The sequence below is a fragment of the Vicia villosa genome, unplaced genomic scaffold, assembly GCF_029867415.1.
Source record: "Vicia villosa cultivar HV-30 ecotype Madison, WI unplaced genomic scaffold, Vvil1.0 ctg.001098F_1_1, whole genome shotgun sequence".
NCBI classification, from domain to species: Eukaryota; Viridiplantae; Streptophyta; class Magnoliopsida; order Fabales; family Fabaceae; genus Vicia; species Vicia villosa.
In genome coordinates this window covers 358348-379125 of record NW_026705478.1, presented here as the reverse complement: position 1 = coordinate 379125, position 20778 = coordinate 358348, and the positions used below count along the sequence as shown (strand labels likewise).

The following is a 20778-nucleotide window of genomic DNA, read 5'->3' as shown; positions in this document are numbered from 1 at the left end:
TTGAAGAGGAGAGCTTGATTCATTTGAAAATCACAAAACTGCAGTTCATTTGGAAAAAGTCAACTGTGCAAGTCAGCCTTTGACTTTTGAGAAAAATAGTTAACTATGGACTTTTAAGGATCCAAATCATCATCATATGGATATTGAAGACATTTGATCAAATAAAATTCAAAGAATTCATCAAGAATCAAAAATTCAACAAATAGTCAAACTAGGGTTTTTTAAGTGTATTTTGACCTAATTCAGGGATCTCAAAATTTCACCTACACAACTCAAAAATATCCCAACATGAAAGTTGTAGATCTTGGAAAAACAAACAACTTATCACAATGGAACATTTTTCAAAAAGTGATTATTTTGAGAGATATGGAATTAAGAATATAACTTTCAAAAGACTGAGAAATTTTCAAGTGTTTTACTTGGATTTTTTCTTAACTTTATGGCCATATTTCTCAATGATCCAAAAAGAGTTTGAGGAAAATTTTAACTACTCATTTGAATTATGTAGCAAGGGCTTTCCAAAGAGCTAAGTAGCATGAGATTTCATGGCTTCATCATGGATATATGATTTTGACAATAAGGCACCATGAACACTTGAAAATGAAGAAGAACATGAAGAAAATGAGGAAGTTATGAACCAAAACCATTTCAAATGCAAAGATTCCTTTCTTGCAGCCCATATAACTTGTTCAAAACACCATAATCATAATATTACACTTGCTTTTGAGCTATAATCCAAGTGTTTAAGACATTATCCAAGTGATCATTCCATTAATGGCATAAAGATCACACTTCCATTTTGATAAAGAGGCTTTATGCATAAAGTCCACTCTCCTTGAGCCACTACAATGTCTCTTCTGCATCAAAAGTAATTTGAATCCCAAAATCAAGCCTCAAAGATCATATCAAAGTCCTTGCAAGCATGCTTAAAGTTTGTACCATCCATTGAAACCATAACTTTCTCATTTCTTCACAAAGAAGCAACATGGTACAAGGTCACATGGGAGCTTCAAAATTCTGAGTTTTTCCCTTCCACAAACCTTAATTCTTGCCTATAAATAGAGGGTATCACTCCCTTGATCAATTACACCAAAATGCTCCAAGTCATACCTCACTTGAAATTCTCCATTTTTCCATCTTTTCACTTTTATAGTGAATTCTTGTTCTAAGAGTTCTAGGTGTCAACTAATGGTTTAGACAACTTCTAAACATCATTTAGAAGGTGTCTACACCTTCCTTAGCCTTCCAAACACTTCCAAACCAAAAATCACTTTTTAACCTTCATTAAAGCTTTCTTTAAGCTCATTACAAGCCAAAACACAAACCAAACACTTAGCTACTCAAATAACCTTTCACATAGCTTCTATATCACATATAGACACTATCCATAACACCCAAACTCCTACCAAAGTCCTTGAACTAGAATCACCATTTTAAAACTCCATTAAAGAATCTTTAAACTCAAACTTGCAAAAACCAAATCCACTCGTGCGTTTTGAGGCCTTATGGTTTAGATAGCTTCTAAACATCATATTGAAGCTATCCAAACATCTACATTTGATCTGTAACACCATTTTCATAGCACACTAACCATAAATTTTTCAGTTCCAAGTTGAAATCGAATTCTGAGTTGCATGTGTGATCAAGACTTTTTGAGCATTGCAATAGCTTCCTGGTGGTTTATTGAAGCTTTCTGAGTTATTAAGGCATTCCCAGGTCCTCTCAATCACTCTCCAGACCTCCATTTTCAGAGGTATGTAACTCCATTTCGAGCTCCCATGAATGGAGCTCAATTAATGTGTTTCTTGTTGCCAAAATGCTCGTTTTTACATGATTGATAGCCCTAAGGTTCTGATCATTAACTGTTAGTATTAAGAGTTTAATTTTAAAAATTAGTTTTAGGGTTCATAGTTAAAATCCAAAAATTCATGTGTTTGAGTGTGAATAAATGTGTGTTAATTATGTGGTTGAATTCGTGTGTTAATACTGATCATGTTAGGCTTTTATTTTATCAAAATTGGTTGAGATTTGATGAAGTTTGAAAATCACCATTGATGATGTTGTTGTTGTCTTCATGAAGAAGATGAAGTTCCTGGGTTTTTCAAATTTGAATTTTGGCGCGCGTGTTTAAAATATAATGTTTTTGAGTGATTCACCAAACCACTACATCGTTTCAGTTCACTTGGCAAGCGTGCGCACTTAAGTCTCTCTTCCCCTAGGGCGTGGGTTCGATCCCCACTTTTGCCATTTTGTGCTTTTCTTTTCATTTTTTTTTCCATTTACCACTTGCTTTATCATATTTTGAACTGATTGCATTGTTATGTCAACATGCACGCGTGGCCCAGTTGGTCTTAGTTTTGAGACAAATGCTAAGTGTCTTGGGTTCAAACCTTCCAAAGACCATTCCTAATTTTTATCACTAGTTTTTATCTTTTTCTTTAAAACTTTAAAAAAAAAATCATGAAAAATAGGTAAATTAACCTTTTTAATCCCTTCTTTTTTGTGTGATTTATTTACTTTGTGTATTTTAAGTCGGTTAAAATAAACTAGTAGAAAAAACACTTGTTAAGTCGGTTAAAATTGACATTTTAAGTCGGTTCCGAACCTGACCTAAGAATTACCGACATAAGAAGTTTTGACTTCTTAAGTCGGATTTAGACCTGACTTAAGAAACAGTTATTAGGTCTGTTAATATATGGCCGACTTAATAAGTCGTGACTTTCAGAGGCTATGATACCATTTGTACCCGACTTAAGAAATTGTTTCTTAAATCATATATATAAAACCGACCTAACAGGTTGGATTTTTTCACCACATTTATTTTGGATGGCACATACATATGCTTTTGTTTAAGACTAACATCAACCACAGATTAATCTAGTAGGCAAAATAAAAATAATAGTACAGCGTCATATAAAAATTAAGTGTTTCAAGCTAAAACACTATGTAAAGTTTTATTAACATTTTATTTTATAAAAGACAACTACCATTATTTTGTCTTTTGTTTATAATTATTTTAATAAAATCCACTAAATAAAATGTAAAATAGAATATGTTGCTTTCAATAATCGAATACACATTAAAAGAACATTTATTTTGTTTTGAGACGTTGCAGTGTAACTTTTGCCTCTCATTTACTTGGGTTCTTGTATGAAGAGAGAATAATAATGTTATACAAAACCGAACAAATAGCACTAACCATAACTTTTCTCATTTCTTTCATTTTTTCAATAAATGATCATTGTGAAGCTTCAGCTACTCAGAACATTAATTATCAATCAGCTCCAAAAGCCAAAAAAAAAATAGGAAAGTAGTTATCAACATCACCCTACAACAAGGAAAGTAAATATCACAAACAATACGCATTACATTCCTATGGCCTTCAAACGTTGTTCTTTCGGCGACGACGAGACAACCTCACATACAATATTTCTTTTTCAGAGTTATAGTGAAAGAACATCTTATCTCCCACCATTAGCTTTTTTTCTTTCGCATATGCGTACCATCCATCTCCCACATACATCTCTACATATTTTCTCTTTGATTTAATTATCTTACATTCATAAACAACATGTGTATCCAGGTCGATCAGTAAGCATTGAGTGATGTCAGGTCTTAAAGCCTTCTTGATAACTTCTTGAGGAAATTGCTTCATAATCACAAATTTTCATACATAAGTTAACATTATAATAAAAGAATAAATACCATTTTACGTACATGAAGTTGTATTTTTTTCTCAATAAGAAAGGGTTTTAATCTTACCAACACTTGGTCCCCACGTTTCTGTGAACGCGTGATATCCTTTTCCAAAAATATTTCTTTCAAAATACCTCCATCATTTTTCGAGGCCTGTGAATATTCACCAATATCGCTTTCCACTTTGACTTCTTTCATCACAATAGGATTGTTGCTTACCACCTCCTGATTCACCTCATCTGTCTGGACATCCGTCTGATTCGTGTTAATTTCTGGAAACAACCGTTCAACGTCAATGATGTTCCTTGGTTGCTTCTCTTCTCTAACAAATGCATCTATTACAACGTAAGCTTCCTCACTATCAGATGACAAGAACCTGTTATGTAGTACATGCAGTTTTACATCAGTATATATTATGAAGTTTTAATTCAAATCTTTCATACCAACGTAAAACAAATAAAAAAAACATGGTAAATGCACGGCTATATGTTACCCATGAGTATTTGAAGTAGAAGAAGACATTGTTGGATGGAAAAATAAGCAGTTCAATGAGTTGATGGAGTATTGAATCACTTTTGTTTACTTGGATTTGTAAAGAAATAGGGAAAACAACACGTAAGTTACTCCATTTCTATTACTATATTTTAGTGGACCAATGTAGTTGTTACTTTCTTTCAATATCATGTGATATATAAAGATTGAAGAAATCTTTATGACATGGTATTGTCAAAACGTGTAAGTTACTCCATTTGCATGCATTAGATGTTACTATTCATGGCTCTGTTTGCATTCAGTTTCCAAAGTTAATTTTATCATATTTAATTCATTGATAAATAGGTTGATAACATAGCTATTAAAATACACTTTTATGCTGCACCATTGACAAGTCTATCATTAATAGTTGTCAAATGACATTATGAAACTGTGGGACACACTTTTGGAAAATGTGATACAATAAATTTATAGGCATACCACTTCATATTTCTATTTGTCTTTCAAGGCACGTGATTAGCATCCAAAAATATTAATGCATATCTAATATATCATCAATATACTTTTGGAATGTGTGCTTTTTAATATTCCAATGCTAACATCACACGGATACACATGATAAAATATCAAACAAATTATTAGCAGGTATCAACAACATTCAAGAATAATTTTAAAGATTATTTGAGGATATTCATTTAATCATAAGGTAAACTGATTTCAAGAAGTTTTGTTATAGAAGAACTCCAACAAGATGCAGCAAGATTCCTCATCCAAAAAACAATACTCGGCGTTAGCACGTCGTAAGAGAATGGAAGTACTAAAAGATAGAAGGATGAAAAAACTCAGAGTTCGTGACAATGGTATCAACCCCATTGAATCCTATCAAATGCATGTTCCTTCACCAATCACTGATATCAGAACACCACTCGCTGTTCCATCAAGGATTCATAACAAAACACCATTGTCTGATATAACATCAACAACCCTTAATAATCCATCATGGATTAATATCAGAACACCAATGTCAAATGCAACTTCTTCTTTCTTTAATGAAAGAAAAATTAGTTTCCAAACACCAGGATCTACAAGGGACAACTCACATACAATTAAGGGTTTCAATACTGTTGGAACAAAAGATATTGCAGCGTCGGCACGCCGTAGAAGAAAAGTGATTATGCAAAGAAAGATGTCACAAGCTTACAAACTTCGTGAGAACTATGATGAAAACAGAGAAAATCTGACCGGGATTGATACCGCATCATCTTCACATTTCAATATACCATTATCTGATATAACCAACTCATTGTCTAATCAAGCAAACAGGAACTATTTTGAACAGGCAACTACTTCAGGGCACAAATCAAAAAAACAATTAAATGTGGGTGTTATTAAAGAGATGACTGTCAAACTGTTCAATTATTTTGGTAACAATAACCATAATTCAGGTTCTTCATCTACAAGCAATATAAATATACAAGAACCTACAACATTCAGTTCTACTTCAAATGTTATGGTTGACAGTGATCACTCTCGTGATGAGACATCGACAGATGATTCAGTCAGCGATAGCTCGTGTGAATTCAATGTCGCAGATGAAAATTATGACTCATCTTCCAGCTATGATGATGTAGAACCAAATGACAACAATTCTATATCCCTTGATTCTTCTGTCACAGGTATGTGTCCTTAAATATGTTAATATTTCATCGTTTTCATGTCAATATATATTTATAAAAACCACAAGTTTCATTGCTGTTACATTATGATCTCGCTTATACGTTTCAATTAAACTAAGGTATAAAAATCAATCGCTTAATCCCATTTTTTGTTTGAAAAGGTTATTCTGATATTGGTGATCCTATGGTTGAGTGCACATATTGTGGAGCACTTATGTGGTATCAAGAAAAAACGGATAAACGAAAACATAGTGCGATGCCTAAGTTCCAGCTATGTTGTGGAAAGGGTAAAGTTGTGTTACCACTTCTGAAACCCCCGCCATTATTACTGCAGCGTCTATTGTTTGAGAATAATGAAGTCGAAAGTAAAAATTACCAACAATTTTGTAGATTGTACAACATGATGTTTGCTTTTACGTCGCCGGGTTTAAAAGTTGATAACAGATTTCAAGGGGGGAGAGGTCCACCTAACATAAGAATTCATGGACAGTCATGCCATAGAATTGGGAGCATGCTACCTTTATCTGGACAATCTCCAAAATTTGCTCAACTTTACATTTACGACACCGAAAATGAGATACATCATAGAATTGCAGGAATAGGGTAATTATTCTAAAACTTTGTTACATTTTAATCTTTACATTTATTTGTAGAATACTTATTTCATAGTTGCTCACTTTATTTTCCATACCTCTTACAGCTATACCATGTTTTATTATTATATGTAGGAGCAACCCAAATATTATTCCCGAGACAGTTAACAAATTGAAAATCATGTTGGACGAGTTCAACACACATGCTAAGACTTTTAGGATTGCAGCCGATCGATTAAAGGATAGTTCTGTACCTGATCTTAAGCTGAAGTTAATATCTGATAGATCAACAGATGGAAGGATTTATAATCATCCTACTGTATCGGAGGTAGCCGCTCTTATCGTTGGTGACGTTGATACAGGTACTAAAAGGGATATTATTCTTGAGAGACAAAGTGGACGGCTGAAAAGAATAAGTGAGTTTCATCCAAGTTATTTGGCGTATCAGTATCCATTATTGTTTCCGTACGGGGAAGATGGTTTTAGACTTGGTGTGCTTCTTAGGGAATCCAACACAAAAGGAAAGATGAAGAGGAATAAGCTTACCATTAGAGAATGGCTTGCTTTTAGAATTCAATGCAGACATAATGAAGCACATACGCTGTTGCGATCAAGAAGATTGTTTCAACAGTTTTTGGTTGACGGTTTTTCGATGATGGAGTCACAGAGATTAAATTATATTCGAAAGCATCAAAAAAAGCTTCGTGTGTCTAAATATGCCAATTTGACCGGATTAGAACACAACGAAAACAATGAAGGATCAAACAAAGGTAAACGAGTGGTTTTACCGTCTACTTATGTTGGAAGTCGCAGGTTTATGGATCAACTATATTTTGATGGAATGGCTATTTGTAGCCAACTTGGTTTTCCAGACCTTTTTATTACTTTTACTTGCAATCCAAACTGGCCTGAATTACAAAGGTTGCTTAGCAAAATTAACTTGAATTCTCAAGATCGCCCAGACATCATCTCAAGAGTCTTCAAAATAAAGTTTGATGAGTTTTTGGCCGATCTAACAAAAAAACACGTTTTGGGTAGAGTTATTGCATGTAAGTTAATATCATGCCTTAATATAAAGCTTTTATTTAGTTTCGTTATTCTTATTATACATGTAATATGTAACACTTTATACTTTGTTGCTAATTTGCAGATATATACACGATTGAATTTCAAAAGCGGGGTTTACCGCATGCCCATGTTCTGTTGTTCATGCATCCTTCAAGCAAATATCCAACTCCAGATGATATAAACAAGATCATTTCAGCAGAGATACCAATAGAACAAGATGATCCACAACTGTATCAGTTGGTTAGGACACATATGATTCATGGTCCATGTGGTTTAGCAAACAAAAAATCCCCTTGCATGAAAAATGGAAAGTGCTCAAAATACTTTCCCAAGAAATTTCAAAATGAAACCGTTGTTGATCAGGATGGATATCCAGTGTACCGAAGACGGGATACCGGTAATACAGTGATGAAAAAACACATTCTCCTTGATAACAGATATGTTGTTCCTTATAATACATATTTGTTGAAGAAGTTTCAAGCACATATCAATATGGAGTGGTGTAATCAAAGTACTTCAGTTAAGTACTTATTCAAGTATATTAACAAAGGTTATGATAGAATTACAGCTGCTGTTGTTCAAAATGATAGCGAAGGATCTTCTGCAATTAGAAGTGTTGACGAAATTAAGCAATATCTTGATTGCCGATATGTGTCACCAAGCGAGGCATGCTGGAGGCTTTTTTCATTTCCTATTCATGGTAGGTCCCCTGCAGTTGAAAGGTTATTTTTCCATCTTGAGGGTGATAATTGTGTTTATTATACCGATCATGAAATGATTGATCAGGTACTAGAAAAACCAAGTGTGAAAGAATCTATGTTTACAGCGTGGATGCAAGCGAACAAAACTTATGAAGAGGCAAGAAATTTAACTTACTCCCAATTTCTTTCCAAATTTGTTTATGATAAAAGATACCGACGATGGAAACCGCGTAAAAGAGGCCGTACCATTGGCAGACTAATTTGGGTCCCTCCGAGTACCGGTGAGTTGTACTACCTGAGAATGATGCTAACAGTGGTCAAAGGACCTACATGCTATGAGGATATTAAATTTGTGGGTGGAAAGGTTCAAGATAGTTTTAGAGATGCATGCTTCGAAATGGGATTTCTTAATGATGACAAGGAATATGTTGCAGCCATAAATGAGGCTAAGAATTGGGGTTCCGGTCATTTTTTGAGAAAGCTATTTGTTACTATGCTACTTTCCGGAACTGTCAATAGACCGCATCATGTATGGTCAAAAACATGGAAGATATTAGCTGATGGTATTCTCCACCAACAAAGGCAGAATACAAATAGAAGAGGTAAATTTAAATATATATATATATATATATAAAGTCTAAGTTGTTGATATGAATATTAGTTTAAAGCTTACATACTTTGTTATTATCACATATTGGTTGTATTCTGAACTATTCAATTATATTATATTTTGATACTGTCAAATTATAATTCAATTTATTAATCGACATTTACGTTGGCAGAATTTGAAGCTTATGTTCTATGTTTAGTTCATACAACACAATGTTTCGTCTCCTGTTGCTACTGAATCATTATGTCATTAATCGATAAACTGTATAAATTTTTGTATTGTTTCAATAACTCTTTGCTGCAAAATAAGATCATGTGCTGTTTGATACACAACAATACACAACTTTCACAAATTTGTGCCTTTTTTTGCTGCTACATGCTTCTTTCAATTTAGTTCATGCTGAATTCAAGTTGCTCATGCCTTGGAGTCATAGTCCTTTTAATTTGTTCATGCTGCTTTCACAAACGTATCCCTTCTAATTTTGTGACACATGCTGCAACAAATGGTGCATTAAAATAATAATTATCATTATATTAACATCTCTACATACTTTTTTTCACAGATTTGCAACTTTCAGACACTGAGTTAAAGAATTTGACACTCATTGAGATTGAGAATATGTTGCAATCAAATCGAAGAAGTTTGCATGAATTTAAAGGCATGCCTTATCCAGAATCCTATGTTACAAAGCATGTTGGGAATCGGCTGATTTACGACGAACTTGATTATAATGCCGAAACCGAAAAACAAAATTTTGAAGAACTTTTTCGGGCGCTTACAGGTTATATATTTGATTGATTATATTAAATTTGGATGTACCTTTATGTTTTTTAAAGTTTTAATTATATTTTTATATTTTATAGATGAACAACGTTCAATTTTTAATAAAATCATGGAGGCTGTTAACAACCGGAAGGGAGGTGTGTTCTTTTTACATGGTTATGGAGGTACCGGCAAAACTTTCATGTGGAGAACACTGTCAAGTGCACTTCGTTCGCAAAAAAAAATTGTTCTTACTGTTGCTTCAAGCGGGATTGCTTCTTTATTATTGCCAGGTGGAAGGACAGCCCACTCAAAGTTTAAAATACCCGTCCCAACACTTGACAACTCAACATGCAACATTGATAAAGACACCGAACATTCAAAACTATTTGAGGCAACAGATGTCATCATATGGGACGAAGCTCCTATGTCTCATAAAAATTGTTTCGAAGCATTGGATAAAACTCTTAAAGATGTCATGAGCAAATATGGTCTCGAGAATACTATTTTTGGTGGAAAAGTTGTTATTTTTGGAGGTGATTTCAGGCAGATTCTTCCAGTGGTTCCAAGAGCAGGGCGTTCTGATATTGTCCATGCTTCAATTAGCTCATCTTATGTGTGGGATTATTGTCAGGTTTTAACACTGACCAAAAATATGAGACTCCAACAAGGAAGAGACAGTACAAGTGCCCATGAACTTGCAGAATTTTCAAAATGGATTTTAGATGTGGGGGATGGTAAGATTTGTGAACCAAATGATGGATTGGTTGAAATAGAAATACCTCCAGAGTTATTAATAACAAATTTTGATGATCCTATAAGGGCAATTGTTGATAACACATATCCCAATTTGTTGGAAAAATTTCAAGATGTTGAATTCTTACAAGGAAAGGCTATTCTTGCTTCAACAATTGAAGTTGTCGACAAAATCAATAATTATGTATTAGACTTGCTACCAGGTATATATCCCTTAACTTTACCATTTATATATATATATATATGAAACAATACGCTTAAGAACATATTTTTACTTCTTCTCCATATTGTTGTTTTTATTCTTCTACTTTTAGGAGAAGAGAAGGAGTTTTTGAGTTTTGACTCCATTGATAGAACAGATACAAGTTATAATGAAGCTTATGAAGTTCTAACTCCTGAATTTCTAAGTAAGTTAAGAACATCAGGCCTTCCAAATCATAAAATCAAATTGAAGGTTGGTACCCCTATTATGCTGATGAGAAATTTGGACCAAGCTGATGGATTGTGCAATGGAACAAGACTAATTGTCACAAGGTTTGCAAATCATGTCATAGAGGCAAAAATCATGTCTGGTAAGAACATAGGTAACATTTTTTACATTCCACGAATGTCTATGTCACCTTCTGATTCACCTTGGCCATTCAAGTTGATTAGGAGACAATTTCCGATAATTGTTTCCTATGCAATGACTATTAATAAATCTCAAGGCCAGTCTCTTGATAGTGTTGGATTGTACTTGCCTACTCCTGTCTTTAGTCATGGACAATTATATGTTGCAATTTCAAGAGTTAAGACCAAAAGTGGCCTGAAAATATTAATTCATGACAAGGAGAATGCACCGTGTTCGACTACTACAAATGTTGTATACAAGGAGGTCTTCCAAGGACTTTGTTAGTTGGTAAACCTTTTATCTTTTACTTTGTGATACAAGTTTAATATCCAATTTAAACTTACTATATAATTGGTAGAAACTTCAATTTGTTTTGTTTCCAAACTCGAATAAGTAATACATATTCTAACATAATCTTTTCATTCTTTTAGGATGTTATTTTGTTGATATGAGATGGTTGGTTCAACAATGAAGATAAATACAATATCTGAAAAACAAAGATATACTCACTAAAGATGTTAAAATGGTGCCATCTGAATCTTATTATTATTTGTATTCAAGTTCATTGTTTTTTTTAAGAAATTTATTTTGGAATTTTTTAACTTATTTGAATTATATTATGTTGCGTTTTACATTCCAAACACATGATATTCTAATTAGATAAATGATTATAAGTTATATAACTCTATTAATATTATCCAACTGTTTATATGGTGTTGTATTAAACAATTTAGTGTGTTCTGATACATGTAATATAAGTACAGTCCATACCCGTGCGATAGCACGGGTTACTTACTAGTGTCACTAAAAGATTCTACCAAACTTTGTAAGTTTCATAAAATTTCAGCAATATACTCTTTCTGTCACACAATAGACGACACACATATATTTGTTTTACACCATTTTCTTTTGGTTACAATTTCTATTATTTGTTTTCCACCATTTTCTTTTGGTTATAGTTTCTTTTTCTTTTATTTGATTTACACCATTTTCTTTTGCTTACAATTTCTTTTATTTGTTTTACACCACTTAAAATATATTATAAAAAATTGTTTTTATTTTTATTTTTCTAATTACTTTTTATGAAAATTGATTCAAAAATGGTAGAAGTCATTTTGCAATTCATTTCTTATTAATTAGAATATTAATTTTGACGTTAAAAAATTATATATTTATCATTAAAGATTTTAACATAATAAAAATCACATATTTTAGAAGATAAATTCTCTAATTTTTAAGGAAAGATTACTCAAAATAATTTCTTATTTCAAAAATTCTTTTGAAATATTATCCAAATAAATTTATAACAAAATTTGAAATACATAAAATGAATTTTTATGAGAATTTTAATCAAAATTGAATATTAAAATTTGTATAAAATCATGAAATGCATAAAATTAGTTTAGACCTTATAAGTATATAATTTTTTCTTTTAATCCCTACAAAATTTGTTTATATTAAAATATTTATGGGTAATTTTTATTTTAGTCTTTGTTTTAAAGGAATAAAATTGAATATTCTATACTGTGAGAACAAATTTTAACATGTATATTTTACATAAATTAATGCAAAACATTAAAGATCCAAAATAAATCTTAGCATCTCTATAAGACTAAAAAATATTTTTTTAACACAAATAATTTATGGCTATACTGAGGCCAATTAAAGACTTAAGCTATAATATTTTATAAAATTATTTGTATTGAATATTGACATATTTACTATTATTATTATTATTATTATTATTTTATTATTATTATTATTATTATTAATATTATTATTATTATTATTATTATTATTATTATTATCATAAATATAAAGTAAAATACAATGACTTGATGTATTGCATATAACATTAATTACATACAGTGCAATTAAAAATTGATATAAAATTAAAAACTTTAATAAATTATTGTTTTTTTTAATTGTAATCTCTCAAAAATTATTTATTAAAACCATACTTTTTCATAAATGCTTATTTGTAAGAATTTAATTATAGATGAACTTTCACTACTAAAAAAACACATCTAACATCGGACACGAAATACGTTTGATTTCGTCTACGGAAGCGAGTTAACGAAGGACATCATGGAAAGCTACCCCTTACCACCTCAGTTATTAAAACGCGAAGGGGTAAAGTTAACTGCACGTGGGTTTGATTTTCAGCATCAGCATTTTTATTATTTTTAGAGCTGGATGGCGCACCGAATATCAACACTCGATATTTTGAAAAACCGAGATAATAAATCAATATTATTAACAAAATGAAAACAACAACAACAATAATGAAGAAAAACAACAACAACAAGAGCAACAAGAACAAGATATTTTCACCTGTGGTAAAACAAAGTTCTATAAGGGTGTTTATTACAATTTTGAATCAATATAATATTGAGTTAGAATAGATAGACACCAAGAACTTTCTTACATGGAGACCTTGAAAAGACAATATACATGGAGCAATCTAAATTTTTTTTTATGTAGAAGATAAGGTTAAGTTATATTTGTTGAAGAAATTCATGTACATGTTCAAACAAAGTCTAAGGAAGTTGTATGGTCATTTTGATGTATTTCTTCTTAAACATGATTTTGTAAGAAGTAATTATGAAAATTGTGTATACATATTGAAGATGAATGATAAATTCATTCTCTACCTCTTTTTGTATGATGATATTTTGATGACAAACTCTAGCAAGATAGAGATCATTAAACTTAAGGAGATCTCGAATGGTGAATTTGAGATGGAAAATCTTGGTGAAGCTAAAAGATTCGTGGGCATAGATATCATGAGAAACTGTAAGAAGAGTGAATTTTTTTTATCTCAATTTAGTTAATTGAAGAAATTAGTGGAGCTATTAAAAATGTAAGATGCTTAAACTTTCAAAACTCTTTTGGATTATCACGCGAAGCTTCGGTTAAATAATGTCCTCAAACCTAGGAAAGGAATAAGATAGTTCTCCTTATGAAGTTGTGCTTGAGAGTATTATGCATAGTATTGTGCTTGAGAAGCTTTGAAGTGGGTGCTGAGGTATTTGAATGATCCTCTAAAAGGTGGATTAAAGTACAAAAAGATAAATCATAAGGAATATGCTTTGGAGTTTTTGTAGATTTAGAGTATTAAGGTAACATGGACACTAGAAAATTCATATCTGGTTTCATATTTACATTCTTTAGGATAACTAAAAGTTGAAAGGCCAATCAACAATCATTGATCACATTATTTACTCTTAAGAAAAATAAATTGTCCTTGTTGAAGGGTCAAGAAAGTCATATAGCTGAGAGACATGATTGAGAGGTTATTGATCACTCAAGGATTTTTGAAGATAAATTCGGATAGTCAATGTGCCATTCACTTGAACAATCATCAAATTTATCCTGAGAAAAAAATTAAATACATTGATATCCATCTACAATTTATTAAAGACATGATATGGTCAAAAGAGATTGAGGTTCAAGAAAGTGCCCTTAGAAGAAAATCCAGCAGATATGCTCCTTAAATCATTTCCAAGATCAAGTTTCAAGCATTGTTTTGACTTGATCTTTTTTTAAGAGTGATTAAAGCTTTAGAGATAGCAACAAGGTGGTTGGTGGCTATATTGACATCATCATTGATTTAGAGTTAAGGTGTAAAATTGTTATAATATTTCTTAAAATCTCAAGGGAGAAAAAAGAGATTTTTTTTTCAATACTACCAGATTTTTCGGCCAGCGGTGGAGGTGTGACAAGCAGTGGGTGATCGACCGACGATGTCAAATCGAATGGGGCTCAATTCAGGTGGGATAAGTTTGCAGATCCTTTCGTTAATGTGTCATATATTTGGTTGATTAAGATTTTAATAATTATAAATATGGTTATCTCTCATTTAATAAGAAGAAAATGGTAGAAATTCATAAAATTATCTTTTTTTGGGTTAAATATTTTTTATCCCTTGTCATAGGAGCGTGTTTTGGTTTTTTCACGTAGGCCAGATTCTTAGAATCTTAGCAACAAAAAAAATGCATCAGGGTCTTTGGCGTTGGAATCTTTATTTATTAGGGTCTGAAAACAAAATTTTTTTTAAGGGGGAAAATTAAAACACGCTTATATGGTAGGAGGTAAAAAGCATTTAACCCTATTTTTTTTGTCAAATTTTTGGAGTTATCAAAGAGATTTGAGAAACATTTTGTGTTTGTGTGTTTTTTACATTGAAAGTTAGAGAGATAGAAACATATTTTGGTAACGAATATGATTTGTTTTTGAGAACTTTAAATATTATTTTCTTGCAACTTATATTATAATATTTTTTACAAATTTTAAAATATAATGAATTAAAGAGCTGTTTGCTACCTAAAACGCAAATAAATTTGATTATATATTAAATTAAATAAACAATTTCTATATATGACACCTTTTATGTTTGTGTTGTTTAAAATCATTTTATTGATTCACATTATATTTTTTCACACATCATGTCACCTTTTATGTTTGTGTTGTTTAAAATCATTTTATTGATCCTCATTATTTTTTTCCCACACATCATGTCTTTATGTGTTGGAACTTTAAGTTATTCTTTCACAACAATGATATCACTTATTTATATTTATATTGCTCTACTAATTAAATTTGTTAGTTTCCTCCCTAGAGAGGAACTGCTGGAACTTCTCTTCATAGTAATATATTATTATTATTATTATTATTATTATTATTATTGTTATTATTATTATTATTATTATTATTATTAGGGTTAAATATGTTTTTAGTCCCTATAAAATTATCTAAAATGATTTTTAGTCCCTATAAAATTACTTTTGCACTCAGTTTTAATCTCTGTAGAGGGATCAAAAGTGAGTGCAAAAGTAATTTTATAGGGACTAAAAATTAATATATTTTTTATAGGGACTAAAAGGCAAAATTGAAATATTTATAAGGGACAAAAACATATTTAATCCTTATTATTATTATTATTATTATTATTATTATTATTACTATTATTATTATTATTATTAATATTATTATTATTATTATTATTATTATTATTATTATTATTATTATTATTATATAAAAGTGATGGCGACAATACTATAGGTGAAGGATTCTATTGCATTTATATATAGTAATAAACTTAGGCTGCTATAGGTGAGGGATTCACTTGCATTTATATTTAGATTTAAACATAGGCTACTATAGGTGAGAGATTCACTTGCATTTATATTTAGTTTTAATTGTATTGTACAACTACAATTTAAAAGTAAGAAAATTGTCGACATCGTGAAGTTTTCTTGATGTCAATATCATAGACAAAATTAATTTAAAATCATTACTCTTTAAATATAAAAAAAAAACAATATGACAATATATGTAGCATGATATATAGTAGAGATGATGTAACATTATTTTATATGTTTAGTATAATAGTCATTATTAGTTTTGTACTGCTATAAAGTAACTAGAAAAATTGAGCCTCGATAGTTTCTTGGAGCAAATGAATGCAATAAAAATTGTTAGACTAAAGCAAGATAGTTTCTTGTAGCAAATGAATAGTACAATAAAAATTATTAGACTTTAGCAGGATGGTTTCAAGTTACAACATCTGCTAGTCATTTACAATGTCGATCAGATACATGTCAGATAGTCATTTACATTTTCTAAATGCATAAGCTAAAACTTTGTTAATTAAGACTCACTAGAAACTTTTGTCTTATTTGTTAAAAGAAAATATAATAGAAGCTTCAATTATAAGGATTCTGTTTTATTTATAAGGGAAGACAGAACTGAAGCTTCAATTATGAACGTGTATATTAAGTTTACAACAAAAATATTTTGTTTACTCAAGACTCTAAAGTGATAGTTCCTAAGAGATGTTGATCTTCATTGCCATACAGTATAGAACAATTTCTTTTTGCATATTATTAAGTGAAGGGCTAATCTCAAATGTGTTTCAGTTAGATAGGTGATATTAACTAAGAAGTTAATCATATGATTCACAAGGCAACAAATCAGCAAGATATTCATATGATTGATACATGATTAATATAAACAGGAACAAGATATAAAACATTTTTAAACAATATATTAATTAATCATAAAAGATATAGATTTACAAATCAACAATACACGCCATTCGTATAAATAAAACCTACCAATATGTTCATATGGCCAAGAAAAAGATAATAGAACAAGTCAAGCATGAATTAAACTTACCTCATCCAAAAACTTCTTCTCTTTGTTACATCTATCAACCTTGGACTGAACCTTTTTCTATTTAGACTCGCAGCCTTTTGAACAGCTACATAAATTTTTCCTTCAGTTTCGTGTTCTACTTGTCAAAGTAAGGATTCAAAATACTACACTTAAACAGTTTTGAATGATAATTTAAAATCTGTACAAGACAGGAGGAAATCTAGGCAGATATACGGCAAATGGCAAGTGGAATACACTCACCAATTTTTGATTTCCAAGTTGAGTAGCAAGCAACTCAGTGTATTTCTTCACTATCTGTAAAAAGAATAAATACATTAATATGATTTAACAAAACTTATAACTCTTTTTATAAAACTAAGGTTTGAGAAAACCACAGAAGATATGGCATGCCCTTCGTTATATCTGAATCAAGACGGTCATGAGACGTCCAAAAGGTACAGATGGTTACACCGGAATACATTTAAAAAGATAAAAGCAAGGAATAAAATTCAACAAAAAGAAAGGGTTGGGTGATGAAACTCTCTCACCTTCCACAACCAACAAAACCACATATAACACATATCCAAAGGTTCTCAGTGGTTTGACTTTGACAAATGAAACATATAGATTTTTCAGCTTGCTGTTGGCAATGGTGACATACCTGAAAATATAAGCAAGGGACTAGTACTAAATACTTATACTTAATTAAATAATAGAAGGATTCAAAAAGAAACCCTCCCTTTCAAACTAATCAAGTAATCCCAGCTGAAATAAATTATAAACATGAAAACATTCAACTTATTGAGACACCCCCAATCCTTAGTGCATCTCACACAGTACAGTTAACTTACAGTCAGCTGCTCTCTCCTCTCGAGTGTGCCCTATAACATACACCCTCATGCCTACTTGAAAAGACAGGAAACAGAGCAACTTATAGGACAAGAAGAATCTGCCCATTTTGAAATACATAAACAATGGAAAGAATGATTTCATATGGTTGTAAGAATTTCACTTGTGTCTTAATCTAATCGCTCTGTAAAATTACAAAAGTGATACCAATATTTAAAACATTCTATTTAAACATTTGGCATATGCCAATGAGTAGTTCACTCAGAAGGGTCATGCTTTTAAGACAAACAACAACGAAAACAACAAGAACAAAGCCGACAACAAAAAAGTATATCTAAAATTGAAACAAAACATATATGAATACTACATTATGGTAAGTTTCCAAATTCTCCAAATGCCCCGATAGGAAAACAAGTTACAAAAATTAAAATTACAATGACTTTTTCAATCAACTGGATCTCTAATAATTTGAAATTTGCTTCTACATTTAAATTTTTTCATAAGCTCTATTATTTAACATCTTGATATTTACTCCTACATCTATAAGCCCTCTCTCAGAATTCATATATAAAATCCAATACTTCTGAAAGCAAGCTATAATATAAAGGGCCTAATGTACCAAGGTAAACTGAACATGTTGGTGTTCAGTTGAAGTGACATTGGAAGGTTGTGCAAGTTCAATCGAGCCAGTATACTGCACATCTAATGTAAAAACAACACGACACCTCAACCTATATTTAAATCAAACACAACAAAAAACTATAAATAGAAAAACAAAAACAAAAAAATGAATTACTACAGTCAAATCAATCAAGACAGCAATAAATATAAACCTCGAGAGATGAGAAACTTCAACCATTATAATGAGTGTAGAACGCGTCTGTGGATTTTTGTTCATCGAAGAAAATCAAAACACTATAGAGATCTTCCATTGAATCCATTCTCACAATATACATTTCAAGAATATGTTGAATAAACGAACCACAGAATTGGCAGAAATTGGCGTATGGCATGTGATTTGATACTCCTAGAACACGTGCCAGTGGTTTCCGTCAAACCTAATTCACACAAAAAAATTGGAAATCGGAAATGAAAATTCAATTTAAGAAGATTGAATTGATTATGTTGGCAACTGACAGATACCAGGAGAGAAGGAGGAGATTCCTCGGGGAAGAAGTGCATGAGGCCGCGAGTTTCTTCGATTCCAGGGTTACCGGAAGAGAAATTGAAAACAAAAGTTGAGAATGGAAGAGATTTACTCGGTGCCAGGGTCAACACACCAGGCCGTTGATCGTAGTGGGCAAAGGGTGGGTTGTGGTGAATCAACGATACCTAGGTCACAGGGTAGAAGAAACTTGCTCAAAGTTTCAATTGAAAAATATTTTTTAGAAAAATAAAAGTTGGGAAAATTGTTTTATATGAAAAAAAGGGAATTTCAAAATAAAAGTCGGAACATATTTTGCTAACATCTTTTTATCTTGACTTACTAAACAGTATTTCTAAAACTAAAATAATAGATTAAATAAATAAAATTTCTTAATTTATTGACTTCTTAAGTCAGTTAGTAAATACACCCGACTTAAGAAAATAAATGCAAATTATATTTTTCTATTTAATCTTTCTTAAGTCGGTTTAAAATGGACCCGATCTAATTAAGTTAGAGTTATTTACGGAACTGCCACCGTGTCACTTCTTAAGTCAGGTGGCAGGTGAACCGACTTAACAACCTTTGCTAAAAAGGTATTTTTGTTGGCAAGCGTGCGCACTTAAGTCTCTCTTCCCCTAGGGCGTGGGTTCGATCCCCACTTTTGCCATTTTGTGCTTTTCTTTTCATTTTTTTCCATTTACCACTTGCTTTATCATATTTTGAACTGATTGCATTGTTATGTCAACATTCACGCGTGGCCCAGTTGGTCTTAGTTTTGAGACAAATGCTAAGTGTCTTGGGTTCAAACCTTCCAAAGACCATTCCTAAATTTTATCACTAGTTTTTATCTTTAAAACTTTAAAAAATCATGAAAAATAGCTAAATTAACCTTTCTAATCCCTTCTTTTTTGTGTGATTTATTTACATTGTGTATTTTAATACCATGTTAAAAAATCCCAAAAATATTTATTTTATCATTATTTAAAAATTAATCAAAAACATGTTCTTTTATGTTTAAAAAATCAAGTAAAAATTGTTTTATTTTGATTGTTTCTTTTATAGAACTTTGTGAATGTTTGTTAATACTTGTTTAGGGTTAGGTTAGAGTGTCTTTCACTTTTCTATGTACCCTTAGACCAATTCTCTTAAAGAAATTGGTATTTAACAATTAAAATTAATTAGGTTTAGGTGTATGTTTCAAAACCCTAATTTCTAAAACCCTAATTTGAAAACCTTAGGTTTAAAACCCTAACCAAAAAATTTACAACATGTTGATCTTTGTTTATCCATGTTTATCCTTGTACATAATTGTTGATTTTCCAATCCATGTTTTGTACTTAAATGTTAAACCTTGTCTTGTACATACTGGTTGATTTTATATCCATGTGATATGTACTTGTTATTATTATCTAACCCAATGTTTAATCATCACATTAATCATTCATCATTCATACATGATTTGAATCCAAGGGTTTAGATACATCCATCTCTTGCTTGTTAACACTCACTTGTTTGTTCTTGTACATGCATGAGGTATTTATTGTTAATTGTTTAAGCTTGATGTTTTATCCATAGGATGGGAATGATATTGACTAAATTGTCAAGGTACTTAAATTATTTTCCAATCTCTTTTATTTTTGTGTTAAGTATTTTAAAATT

The 20778-nt window shown here is 31.1% G+C and overlaps 2 protein-coding genes across 13 annotated transcripts; both read right to left on the bottom strand.

Annotated features, from left to right (window-relative positions):
• Positions 1–3086: 3086 nt before the first annotated feature.
• On the bottom strand, positions 3087–19381 carry LOC131633228 (BRAP2 RING ZnF UBP domain-containing protein 2-like). 12 transcript variants are annotated; one of them, XR_009293263.1, is made up of 7 exons: positions 19116–19381; positions 18806–19030; positions 18592–18703; positions 17672–17784; positions 17385–17438; positions 17145–17259; positions 3087–3328 (listed from the first exon to the last, which is right to left on the bottom strand). XR_009293263.1 is itself a non-coding variant. In XM_058903939.1 (6 exons), exons 3-6 carry the CDS (start codon positions 18829–18831, stop codon positions 17435–17437), a joined length of 255 nt encoding a protein of 84 aa, XP_058759922.1. In that variant the 5' UTR covers positions 18832–18852; positions 18955–19030; positions 19116–19381; the 3' UTR covers positions 15844–17434. The 12 variants fall into 12 exon arrangements, 2 of the variants coding, with proteins under 2 accessions (XP_058759922.1, XP_058759921.1); XR_009293264.1 differs by having other exon boundaries at positions 17145–17229; XR_009293260.1 differs by having other exon boundaries at positions 17145–17438.
• On the bottom strand, positions 3348–4274 carry LOC131633227 (uncharacterized). Its single transcript, XM_058903937.1, has 3 exons — positions 4190–4274; positions 3763–4072; positions 3348–3649 (listed from the first exon to the last, which is right to left on the bottom strand). Exons 1-3 carry the CDS (start codon positions 4216–4218, stop codon positions 3383–3385), a joined length of 606 nt encoding a protein of 201 aa, XP_058759920.1. The 5' UTR covers positions 4219–4274; the 3' UTR covers positions 3348–3382.
• Positions 19382–20778: the final 1397 nt, after the last annotated feature.